This window comes from Stigmatopora argus, chromosome 22 (assembly GCF_051989625.1).
Source record: "Stigmatopora argus isolate UIUO_Sarg chromosome 22, RoL_Sarg_1.0, whole genome shotgun sequence".
NCBI classification, from domain to species: Eukaryota; Metazoa; Chordata; class Actinopteri; order Syngnathiformes; family Syngnathidae; genus Stigmatopora; species Stigmatopora argus.
In genome coordinates this window covers 587298-600148 of record NC_135408.1, presented here as the reverse complement: position 1 = coordinate 600148, position 12851 = coordinate 587298, and the positions used below count along the sequence as shown (strand labels likewise).

At 40.4% G+C, this 12851-nt stretch overlaps 2 protein-coding genes across 7 annotated transcripts in view; one reads left to right on the top strand and one right to left on the bottom strand.

Moving 5' to 3' along the window:
- The window catches only part of opcml (opioid binding protein/cell adhesion molecule-like), a 141483-nt gene extending 128732 nt beyond the window's left edge, over positions 1–12751 (top strand). Inside the window, exons 9-10 of one of the 3 annotated variants that reach the window (XR_013298038.1) lie at positions 7844–7944; positions 10293–10405. Coding sequence is in view for 1 of the 3 variants with exons in the window: in XM_077591754.1 (XP_077447880.1) it covers positions 10293–10393 (101 nt within the window). In the remaining 2 variants the exon portion in view is untranslated. Of the gene's footprint in view, positions 1–7843; positions 7945–10292 lie in introns of all 3 variants that reach the window. The other 2 variants (XR_013298039.1, XM_077591754.1) reach the window with 2 other exon arrangements.
- Positions 1–12851, bottom strand: part of ntm (neurotrimin) — a 68232-nt gene that overhangs the window by 39713 nt on the left and 15668 nt on the right. The gene's annotated exons all lie outside the window — the stretch shown is intronic.

Sequence of the window (12851 nt, the reverse complement as noted above, 5' to 3'; positions counted from 1 at the left end):
CAAACTAAGAAACTAAAAGAACAAATGTTCTGCAACGAACGAGAGTCGAAGGCACACTATTGAAGAACTCACCGCCGGAGCAGCTCCGCCGTGCTCTCAAAAAATGGTGAAAAAATGCCCGGAAGAGGGTCTGTTGGACAGGCAGTTTCGCTTACTCCGCTGGTGGTCGCTACCCAATTCTGGCCTGATCTCGCATGCACCTAAAATGGGGGTCAGCAATCCTAGGATCTGGAGCCGCATGTGGCTCTTTAGTGCTGCGCTAGTAACTCCCCTGGAGCTCAAAATATTTGAAAATGGAGGAGAGAAATAGATTTTTTGTTTTAATATGGTTTCTGTAGGATAAACATGACACAAAATTTCTTAATGTTTTCTAATGGTGTAAGAATGTGTAGAATAAATATTTCAAAATATCTGTCATTGGAGATTTGCATCATAGCCTCTACACACATTTCTATCAGCAGGATGGGATGCTAAGGCAGGTGGCTGTTGTAAAAAAAAAAAAAAAAAAATTAAACGGCGACAGTGTGATGGGTGAAATGAAAAGGAGCACAAAAATAAATATAAGTGGATTGCAATTTCAAACTCCACTCCTACCACAAGTTTTGTTGCAACCTGGGAGATAAGCGTGGAAAACCGCTCACAGTTGGTGAAGGGCCATGAGATGCACATTCCATTTTGTTGTTTTGTGGAATCCTCAAAATAAAAGTGACATCAAAACTTTTTCCTTATTGCATTTCTCTTATTTCATCAAAGCAATGAAACAGAATTCATTTATAGTTGAATGAAGTTAATATTGAAGCAGAATCATACAACAGAGCAGTCTCATGGTGCATCATTTTATATATATATATATATATATATATATATATATAGAGAGAGAGAGAGAGAGAGAGAGAGATAGATAGATAGATATAGATAAAGATATATATATATGTATATATATATATGTATATATATATATATATATATATATATATATATATATATATATATATATATATATGTATGTATATATATATATATATATATATATATATATATATATATATATATATGTATATATATATATATATATATATAGAGAGAGAGAGAGAGAGAGAGAGAGAGAGATAGAGAGAGATAGAGAGATAGAGAGATAGCGAGATAGAGAGCTAGAGAGCTAGAGAGCTAGAGAGAACTATCTATCTATCTATTGATATATATATATATATATATATATATATATATATATATATATATATATATATATATATATATATATATATATATATATATATATATATATATATATATATATATATATATATATATATATATATATATATATATATATATATTATATATAATAGGGGTGACTCTACTTTGTGGTTTTTCGTTTATCGCAGCCATGTCTGGTCTACATTAACCACGATAATCAAGGGATTCCAGCGGGTCATGTGTCACCCCTGTCCGCCCACAGAGCACTGTGCTCGGTGAAAAACCCCTCCAATGTGTGTGGGGCTCAAATTTGAAAAATTTCTGGAGCTGCAGAAATTCAGCGGGGCGTCGTCCAACCCAGTCCGCTCACGGTGCACTATTCTCGGATAGGCTCGGGGGGAACCCCCGCCGATTTTTAAAGTGCTCAAACTCGGGAAATATATGGAGCTCGATAATGAAACTCAGCATGTGTCATTAAAATCCGCCCACGAAACACTGTTCCCGGGGAGAAACCCCTCTTATGACCATAGGGATATTATTTACCTACTCGGCGGGCCGGATTAAAAATCCTAACGGGCCGTATATGGCCCGTGGGCCGAGGTTGAAAATCTTGTACACACAGGATCCGGGGGCGGGGCGAGCGCGCGAATCCCGTTTCGGCGAAACCTCCGTTCGGCGGAACGTCCATTCGGCGACCTGTCCGTCTGTCAAATGTCCGTCGGCGAAACGTCTTTAGGCTAATCATCCGAGTACCGATTAATCTGATTAGGTTAAAAGAAAACAAAAAAAATGTTACATTTGCCAAGCCCCACAGTTTGGCGGGACTGATGGATGGTAAAAAAAAGTGAATGAAGGTTTTTGTTCTTCTGATTGGATTGGATAACTTTATTCGTCCCGTATTCGGGAAAATTCGTTGTCACAGTAGCAAGAGGGTCAGGATGCAGATACAGGAAAGGAATTTTAGACATAAATAGATAGGTAATAAGTAAGTTAATAAATAAATACATGAATAAATATATAAATAAATAAGCGTGTTGCTGAAGTATATATTAGAGATTAAGATTTAGATTAATCCTTTAAACTTAATTCCATTCACAAAAATATTCCCGAAGATGTTGGCGCCTGCGTGGATCAGGGTTTTGGATCAAATTGAACTGGATGCTTATACACAAATATGATTGATAGCAATTTGATTATTACATAACTTTAAAAAACAATCTACGCTATTGACGTCCAATCATGTTTTTTTCAATGATGAGTAGATGTTAACAAGTGACCAAAAATGCAACAAAATTAATAGGAAGTGACCAAAAGTCTACAGAATTCAAAATCTTTCAGATGTGCTTTAAATCCATCAGCACACTGCACAGAATCAGTCACCATTACAGAGACAAACAGTACTTTTATTTCCCTTCTCATCTCTTCCTCCATCCCTTCATCAATAGCAGTGATCAGGTTGTATTTTGCCCAACGTGCCATTAAACACTATATTAATGGACAGGTGGTAATGTAAATCTGTGTTTCTCTCAGCAATCTAGCATTAACCTCTCACCTGATCAAGACATTGGAGATAATCATCCTCAATCACCTCAGCCCCCTGATGAATGCAGAGCTGGACCCTCTGCAGTTTGCCTATCGTCCAGGCATTGGTGTGGAAGATGCTACCACCTACCGAATGCACAGGTCTCTTTCACACCTGGAGAACACGGGAAGCACGCTGAGAATGATGTTTTTTGACCTCTCCAGTGCGTTCAACACCATTCAGCCAGTCCTACTGAGAGGGAAACTGGAAGAGGCTGGAGTAAGGAACCACCTAGCCGCATGGATCATCGACTTCCTCACTGATAGACCGCAATATGTGAGACTCCGGGACTGTATGTCTGATGTGGTAGCTTGCAGCACGGGGGCCCCACAAGGCACAGTGCTCTCCCCACTCCTCTTCTCCCTCTACACATCGGATTTCAAACATAATACAGACACCTGCCACCTCCAGAAGTTCTCTGACGACACCGCTATTATTGGACGAGTGACGGACGGGAATGACCTGGAGTACAGGGGAGTCACCACAGCCTTTGTTGACTGGTGTAGGCAAAACCACCTCTACATCAACACCAGTAAGACAAAGGAAATGGTCATCGATTTTCGGAGGAATCCTCAACAGACCACTCAGGTGAACATCCAGGGTACAGACATTGAAATCGTGGAGAATTTTAAGTACCTGGGTGTTCACCTCAACAACAAACTAGACTGGTCCACAAACATAGATGCCCTGTACAAAAGGGGCCAGAGCCGCCTCTACCTACTGAGGAGTCTACGGTCCTTTGGAGTGTGCAGGACACTGCTGAGGACTTTCTACGACACTGTGGTGGCATCTACAGTGTTTTATGCAGTGCTCTGTTGGGGATGCGGGAGCACGGAGAGGGACAGGAACAGGCTGAATAAGCTGGTCAGGAGGGCCAGCTCTGTTCTGGGCTGTCTTCTGGACTCTGTGGAGGAAGTGGGAGAGCGGAGAATGCTGACCAGGATGACGTCCATCATGGACAGCACCTCCCACCCCCTGCATGAGTCTGTGGAGTCCCTCCGAAGCTCCTTTAGCAATAGACTGCGGCACCCTCATTGCAGGAAGGAGCGCTTCCGCAGATCCTTCCTCCCATCAGCTGTCAGGCTCTTTAACAAAAAAATGGCTTAGTGTTAAGACCTAACATATGCATGCATGTATATTTATGTGTATGTATGTATATATGTGCTAAGCAACACGCTTATTTATTTATATATGTATTCATGTATTTATTTATTCACTTACTTATTACCTATCTATTTATGTCTAAAATGCCTTTCCTATTCCTGCATCATCACCCTCTTGCTACTGTGACAACAAAATTTCCCGAATACGGGATGAATAAAGTTATCCAATCCAATCCAATGAGAGAAAGAAGTTCCACATAATTTCCTTGGTTTGGGGGATGCAGCGCTTTCATCGTGTCCCCAAAATGAAAGTTTAGAGCAGGGGTCTCAAACTTGCGGCCCGCGGGCCAACTGCGGCCCGCGGGACGATAATTTGCGGCCCCCGTCTTAATATGAAAGATCGATTTTTTTTTTTTAATTATTTTTTTTTTTTTTTTTTTTTTTTTTTTTTTACCCCTTTCCCCATGATGGCGCCGTTTAAGTGGCAGCCAGTGGCAGTAGCTCTGTCCACTCATGTTTTTCTTGTTTTGCAGCATGTTTTACATGAAAAATTAGAGGGAACATTGACATGCACCTGCTTGTGGCAGGTGTGATACTGGTGTGCCGATAGCGAGCAATGATGATGTCGTGACCGGATGATTCGCCTAAAGACGTTTCGCCGACGGACGTTTGACAGACGGACAGGTCGTACTAGTATTTGTTAGTTTAATGATTAAATACAAATACTAGTATTTGTATTTAATCATTAAACGCTGTTTTCAGCTGGATTTGACCGAATTTGAGAGCATTTTGAGCCGTTTGGCGAATGGACGTCTATAGACGTTTTTTGCCTCCATCGCGATATCATCCAGTATTTGTATTTAATCATTAAATGCTGTTTTAGGATGGATTTGACCCGATTGCTGTCATTTTACGGCTCGGTTCTGCTACATCTGCCTGCCCAAGAGTGCTTATTCCCGGACTGCCATTGATGGTAGACGAACATTGATTTTTACTATAATTTGGACAACACCGGCGGCGGGCCGGATTAAAAATCCTAACGGGCCGTATATGGCCCGCGGGCCGAGGTTGAAAAACTTGTACACACACGATCCGGCGGGGCGAGCGTTCGAATCCCGTTTCGGCGAAACCTCCGTTCGGCCGAATGAACGTTCGGTGGAACGTCCATTCGGCGACCTGCCCGTCTGTCAAACGTCCGTCGGCGAAACGTCTTTAGGCGAATCATCCGAGTACCGATGATGTCGCTCACACTGGTACTCAGTGCGCTCAGGGAGGTTGTCTTTCTGCTCAGACCAACAAAAAATTAGAGGGAACTTTGGTTCGGAGCTGAATGAACCAATCACGGTGAGGTATACGGCTCTGGAGGGCGGGACATCGGCCGGGCTGTCCAGTGCCTCGCTCACTCACTCATTCATTCCTCCAATCAGCTGGGCGGAGGAGAAGCCGTGAGGCCGATCACTCCGCTCGGCGCGCACACTCCTCCGCTGCTCTCAGCATAGAACTGAATGAGGCGCTATGATCCGTGATCCAGCCTGTGTCAGTGTCTGTAGCCATCTCCGCGATTGAAACGGAGAGCGAAAGTGCACATGCGCCACAAACCCGCGCGACTGAATGTGAAAGATCAACCCGAGACTCATTCCAAGTGGAAAAACATATTACAGAGCCCCAGAGATGTCTCTTTCAAAGCCTGCCGTGAAGAGAAAGGTCGGTGATGAGCACAGACAGTTTCAAGAAAAGTGGGGAGTGCAATATTTCTTTGTTGAACACAGGGGCACCCCGACGTGTCTCATTTACACTGAAAAAGTTGCGGTGCACAAGGAATACAATTTGAAACGTAATTGTACTATGAGACATGCTGAGGAGTACGAAAAATACCAGGGAGATGAGAGAGCCAACCAGGTTGCCAGTCTTAAAACACGTCTTCTGAGGCAACAGGATCTCTTCAAGAAGGCTACCAAAGACAGTAATGCAGCAGTCAAAGCTAGCTACGCCGTTTGTGAGTTGATTGATCCTGTGCTAAGTGATCCCAAATGGCTCATGGACTTGGCTTTTCTTGTTGATATCACACATGAGCTTAATGTACTGAACAAGAAGCTACAAGGCCAGGGGCAACTTGTCAGTGCTGCCTATGACAACGTGAGAGCATTCTGCACTAAACTTGTGTTATGGAAAGCCCAGCTCTCTCAGACAAACCTTTGCCATTTCCCAGCATGCAAGGCTCTCGTGGATGCAGGCACACCATTCAGTGGTGAGAAGTATGTTGAGGTCTTTTCGAAGCTACAGGAGGAATTTGATCACATATTTGCAGACTTCAAGACACACAAAGCCACATTTCAAATTTTTGCGGACCCCTTCTCCTTTGATGTGCAAGATGCCCCTCCTGAGCTTCAAATGGAGCTCATTGACCTGCAGTGCAACTCTGCACTCAAAGCCAAGTTCAGGGAGGTGAGTGGAGAAGCAGACAAGCTTGGGCAATTTTTGAGAGAGTTGACCCCCAGCTTCCCTGAACTTTCCCGAAGGTTCAAGCGGACCATGTGCCTTTTTGGGAGCACATACTTGTGTGAGAAGCTCTTCTCCACCTTGAACTTCAATAAGTCCAAGTACAGGTCCAGACTTACTGATGAGCATCTTCAAGCTCTACTGCGGGTCTCCACTGCTTCCTCCCTCAAGCCAAATGTGACTATGTGAGAAGAAGCGCTGCCAGGTCTCTAGCAGCAAGGAGTAGGCAAAAGAAGCCGTGTTCAGAATATTTCATGTTCAATGTTCCATTCAAGTTCAGAAAGTTAAAGGTTAAAGAGCTGTTAATACAGACATTTGAAACGGAATAAAAATAATTCATTTTCTCTACTTAGCCAGCCAGTGTATATCTACTGTATGCTCATTAGTATTATTTGGTTTTATATTACTGATTGATTTATTTTTTATTCATCTTTAAGTTAATTTATTTAATTCATTATTTTTTGTTAAAAAATAAAGATATTTGATAACGTTGGAAAGTTTTATCAGTGCTTTTCTTGTGGAAATCCTGATGCGGCCCAGTCTCACCCAGACTCGGCCTCTAGCGGCCCCCAGGTAAATTGAGTTCGAGACCCCTGGTTTAGAGTCTATCAAACTTTTTAAGATTTCCCTATTTTTCTTTACCTTTTTGTTGTGGCGCTCCGTTTCCCTGCGCATTTGCTCGCTGGACTCGGGTTTCCCAAAAAGTTTTGGTGAGCACCGTTGGTGTCCAGCAGTGCGTTGGTGTCTCGTTGCTGCTTTGGTTAAACAAGTCAAATTTGCAAATCCAGTGTTGCTCCAAACACCATGTCGGTCGATGGCAAATAACAAGCACTCCCAGCAATACAATTTGCAGTGTTCCTCGGAGCCCGTGAGGCAGGAGTAGCGCTCGTAGTTAGCGAACTGAAAGTGGCGGACAAACCCTTTTCCCGGTTGTAACAGGCTTGATAGCTTTGGAGTTGACCGCCCTCTCTTAATGATGTCCATTTTTTTCTAGAAAAGTCCGGCTGGAAAATGGCTTTGTCAGCAAATCTGCAACCAAATCCATTTGTTTTCATCCGTCGGCCATTGTGGGATGAATTTGCGAGCTCTGGCTGGCTCACTCTGGCTTTAGCCCGCCTACACTATCACTAGCCAATCATAGTTGGTGAAAGCGATGACGTATCCCTACGCCTATGACAATGAATTGTGGTGTTGCCAACTCAAAATCTGATTGGTTAAAGCAACAGTCTTATTGACGCTTGTTTAATGCAGCAGAGCCCGCAGAACTGATTGTGAAGGCCTTGAGGCAGATTTCTGACCCTGGCAACAAATAATGGCTGAAATGTGATTGGTTAAATGCTTCAATATGAAAACACACATCTGGAAGCAGTGCAACCAGGGGGAAAAGCAATGAAAGGAAGCTAACAGACAATTTGGAATTATTTAATAAGTATTGATGGACAAAATATAATATATGATTCAGATATTTCTTAGGCCACCAGAGAAGGCCTTGAAGGCCCTGACGGCCAGCCACTGATCTTAGTGGCTGCATCCAGAACAACCATCACCATCATCATCTCCATGGTAAGTGAACCACTGGACTGTTGACTAACCAGATGGATGAAGCTCCTCGCCCTGTTTCTCACTCCTATAAAATGCCTTACTATGCAGATAGTCTTGGTCAATCCACCACCATGACTCAGCGCACTGAACTATCCTATTCCTCTGTCATGGTCAATAAAGTGTTTAGCTTGCAACATGTTGTTCTTTTAGGACAACAAAGACACCCGGAAACTTTTTAACAGGTGATTTAATACATAACCTAAAAAAACATTAACATTTTTCACAATGGATGGGGACAAAGATATGGTCAGTAAAAATATCTGCAGTTTTGTTTGCTTTAATTTCCATAGGTTGGCGCATCATATTTGAGTTGAGTTTGGTTGAGTTTTATTTATTTAATAAAGGGACAATACATAAATATTGAAAATATACATCTTCATGTAAATGACCATATATACGTAATACGTAGTATTATAGCCAAAGGCTAATTTCCATCTTTAGTCCCTTGTGCAGGTTGATGTTAGGGACATTTAAAAACACGAGATAAAACCAATATGGCAAAAGACTAGAAAGCAACATAGAAACGTAACATAACATAAACAAGTAGCACAGGTCTAGGCAGTGTTGTTATCACAATGGTGTTTATTCAGCGGCAAGGCAAGATGATTACCAAAGAGGTTCAGAGACGGGATGTCACATATGGTAATTGTGATTGAGTTCCAGGTATGTGAGGCACAAACAGAAAGGGTGGTTTGGCTAAATGCACTTTTTGAAGGGAACTACACAGTCACCTCTAGAACCAGCTCTTCTTGACCTGTTGGAATTTTTCTAAATTCTTGCAGTCGAGGAGAAGCTTTGCGATGGAAGATTTTGTAAACCAAGATGGCATCTGCATATTTAACAGTATTGTCCCAGTTCAGGGGGTTGTTTTTTGTAATATCTGACAGTGGTTGTGCGTTTTTGGTTTTCTGTCCAATATTTTCAGAACTTACTTATGAACGGTTTCAATTAGTTTTAGGGTTTTTTTGCAGGCCGATGACCAACTTATTAGGCAGTAAGTCATGGGTGATATGATCATTGTGTCAAAATAGTTTTGCTGAGATTGAACCTTAATTTGGACAAATTTAATTTAATTCTATTCAGAGTGTTTTTATCTGTTGAGTAAAGCAAGTTGTGAGTCAAGAGTGATTCCCAGGTATTTACATTTTGGACTACATTGGGCTCAATGTCAGTTGTCGCTTTTTTGAGAAGCACATACAGTCAGTCTCAGAATTGTTTAAATACCGTTGGGATTTTTCAAGCCAATTAAACACGATTGTCATTGCATCTGTCAGTTTTCGTGTAGCATGTTTTTTTTTATCTTTCGCATGGACATAAAGAACAGCATTATCGGCATACATTTGGCAGTTGACAATCGAAGGACAACAGCTTGGCAGATCATTTATGAAAAGATTGAAGAGCAGTGAACCGCAACTACTGTCCGCTGCAGTACCCCAAGACTGTTATTCCGTGAAGTAGATTTTGTGTTATGTATCCTGACACACTCTAATCTTACAGATGTGTCTGATTCAATCAAAATGTAGCATGCTTGGTGAGAAATGAAAACTAGACAGTTTATTCAGCAGTATCTGGTGGTTGATGGTGTCAAATACTTTTTTCAGATCAATGAAAACTGCATCAACGCTGCCGCCTTTATCTAGTTTTGATTTTGTTATCTCAGTAGAATGATGTTTTCTAAAGCCAAATTGCAGTCTGTTCAGGGTGAATTGACTGCTATTAATGTGATCCACAATTTGCTCCGCTACCATCTTTTCCAACTTTTAAGACAGCTGGAAGGGTGCTTATAGGTCTGTGGCTGCTGGTTATTGCAGAGTTTCCTGATTTAAGGACCAGTGTTATGACAGAGTACAGGGTTTAGGAAATAGACTCTCGTTTATGGCTTTGTTTATAATAGGAGTTAATGGTGCTATGAGAAATTCTTTGTGATATTTTAGAAATGTTACATCCATATTAAATGCATATTTTGCTTTGGAGCTTTGGTTTTCGTGGGGGATATTCCATCTGAGAGATGTTGTTAGATGTCAGTTCTTTAACGGAGTCTGGATCACGGATTATCTTCTCCAACTGTAATTCCTTTATTTACTAACAGCCAAGACAAACAGACTCAAGGACAGTTTCTTCCAAAGAGCTGCCACCATACTCAACTCGAGTTCTGCACCTAGGACCTAATCAAGATTTATTTCTACTACTTATACTACTTATTTATTATGCTGACCAGTTATTTATTTATTACTATTTAGTGATGGTTTATTTATCATTACTATATATTTATTATCAATCCATTTGTTTGTTTGTTGTTGTGTCCATAGACTCAGCGAGTGATGCACTCAACAACTTGGCGCGGAACATCTCCAAAACCATGGAACTCATCCTGGACTTCAGGCGGAACAAGCCTGCTCCGCTCTGCTAACCTCACTTGGACTACTTATTTTAGACTATCAATTTTTTATTGATTATTCATTTGTTTGTTTGTTGTTGTTATTTGTGCACTATGTGGTGAAAGCTTTAAATCTCATACTTGTATAATGACAATAAAAGCATTCAATTCAATTTACCGTATTTACTTGCATATAAGCCGCCCGCGCGTATAAGCCGCTCCCTGAAAATTGCCTTGAAATCTTTTAATTTTACAATTTTCCGCGTATAAGCCGCCCCCCCTGATTCCCAATTTTCACCTCCATATTCATGGTTTTAATAGGGAGTGAAAATGTGTTACTTTGAAGGGAAAATCTTAAGAATCAATGTATTAAATTATTCAATTTGAAAAAATAAATAAGTCTATCTTGATTAGAACCTGATGCTTTCTAAATACAGAATTACAATTTTCTTACCAGAAGTTTAAGATGATGTGGCAGCCATATTGCTTCTAATGTCAAAATAGCTCGACTCTTTCGATGGTTCATTACTCCAATAGTTGTCACTTTCGAACAAAAAATAAAACGAAAAAAAATCAAAGTGGAATTTTGTTTTATTTCAATATCAAGGCTACTTGCGTCTGGCCAGTCAGAGTACGTTTAACTAGGTTTAGGATGGCTGCCCGGGACCGAGGTAAGATGGCAATGCCCCGAGCAAGCAGTGACGGGAACGTGAGTTTTTTCACGTTTAATGCAAGATATGTACATTTTTATGCTTGGATTTCTTTCATAGACGTCAAAATAAATTTTGTTTAGCGTTTATCTTTTCTCCATTTTGAAATAAATGAAAGTATCGGCTGCGTTCACTTGCGTCATGATGTCACTTCATGTCATTTTGTCGTATCGTCATAGTGCCACGGCGCCGTCAACTTGCAGTTTCTTTTCCATGTCGTGTTTTATGCGCATATAAGCCGTACCCTCGATCAGTCACCATTTTTTTGCCCAACAAAAGCGGCTTATGACAGTAAACACTGTAATTCAATTCTCTGTGCTTTTAAGTATTTCCTGTCAGATTTTCCAGACTTCTTTAGTGTTCCCTTTCGCAGTACTAATTATTTTTATAAAGAAATTTGATTTTGTAGTTCAAATTTCTTTGATTATTTTATTTCTTAGTGAAGTAAATGTCTGTCTGTCATTAACCCTTTTTGTTTTGAGTGATATTTTGAGAGCATGGTCTTGTTTTTTCGTTAATCCCTATATGGCTTCATTTAACCAAGGGGGTAATTTTTTTATGGTTTTGCTTTAACTGTCTTTGATAATGCACACTGTGTCTTGGATAAGGGTTAAAATGAAAATATTACAGCTGTCATTAGCATGATTATGGCAGAGATAATTGTCCCAATTGAAATAGTTAAGCGGCTGTGTCAAATTTGGTATCTCCCTGTTTGGTACTCTCATGTGCTCTGATCTGATTTTCTGAGCACATGAGTATCTATTTTTAGGAAGATCTCTTGAGAACAGGATGAGGTTATTGTCGGATAGACCTGTCATCATATTGAAAGTATTTTGGATCCTCTCACATTGGTTGGAAAAGATCATATCTATCCATGTTTCAGAAGAAGTAGTTAGTCTGGTCTAGTCTACCTTTGATTAGTTGTGTAAAGTTAAAATTAGTTAACTGTGATTTTACCTTTCTTTGATTTGATTAGTTGTGTGAAGTTAAAATTAGTTAACTGTGATTTTAACTTTCTCTGATTTGATTAGTTGTGTAGTTAAAATTAGTTAAGTGATTTTAACTTTCTCGGATTTGATTTGTTGAGCCAGTTAATATTTACATTTCCAAACAAGACAACTTCATTTCTTGTGGCACATTCCCTAAATAGAGCCCGAAGCTCCGCATAGAATGCATTACAGGCTGATGGAGGTCTATACCTGACATAGTTTTGACATTTGTGGAGATAGATATTTTAAGACTGATACATTCAAGGTTGTGTGCGCAAACCCATTCTATCTGTTTACAGTTTGTGTTTCATGTTTTAATAGATGGTTACATAAAAGTCATGGCAGGGGAAACCTTGATGAATGTGTTTATTGATGTTTCATGAGGTTTGAGAAAAGGGTATCTTACTTCTCTGCTTGATTAGCTAAATGATGTCATTATACATTGAACTTTTGTGTGGAAATGTAGTTCACATTGGCTAGAAAAAAAATAACTCTGAAACTAGTTCGCTTTTTATGCATCTGTCATAATCTCCCATACTTCATAAAATAAGAAAATTTGTGGGATTATTCTGTAATAACAAAAAATAAATGCACTCGCGCAAAGTGGGCAATGGCTATTATTCACTGGCTGTCTTTTTCTGTCATCCAGCTAATTCCTGCCACGTTCATCACTAAGATGAAGTGATGAAAAATTAAGGGTGAGTGGGAAACCAATTGCTCAGAAAGAAGAAAGGCGATTGAAATGCAAAAAAAGGGGTCAAGCAAGAATCAGGCAACGTTGTTACAGCAGAA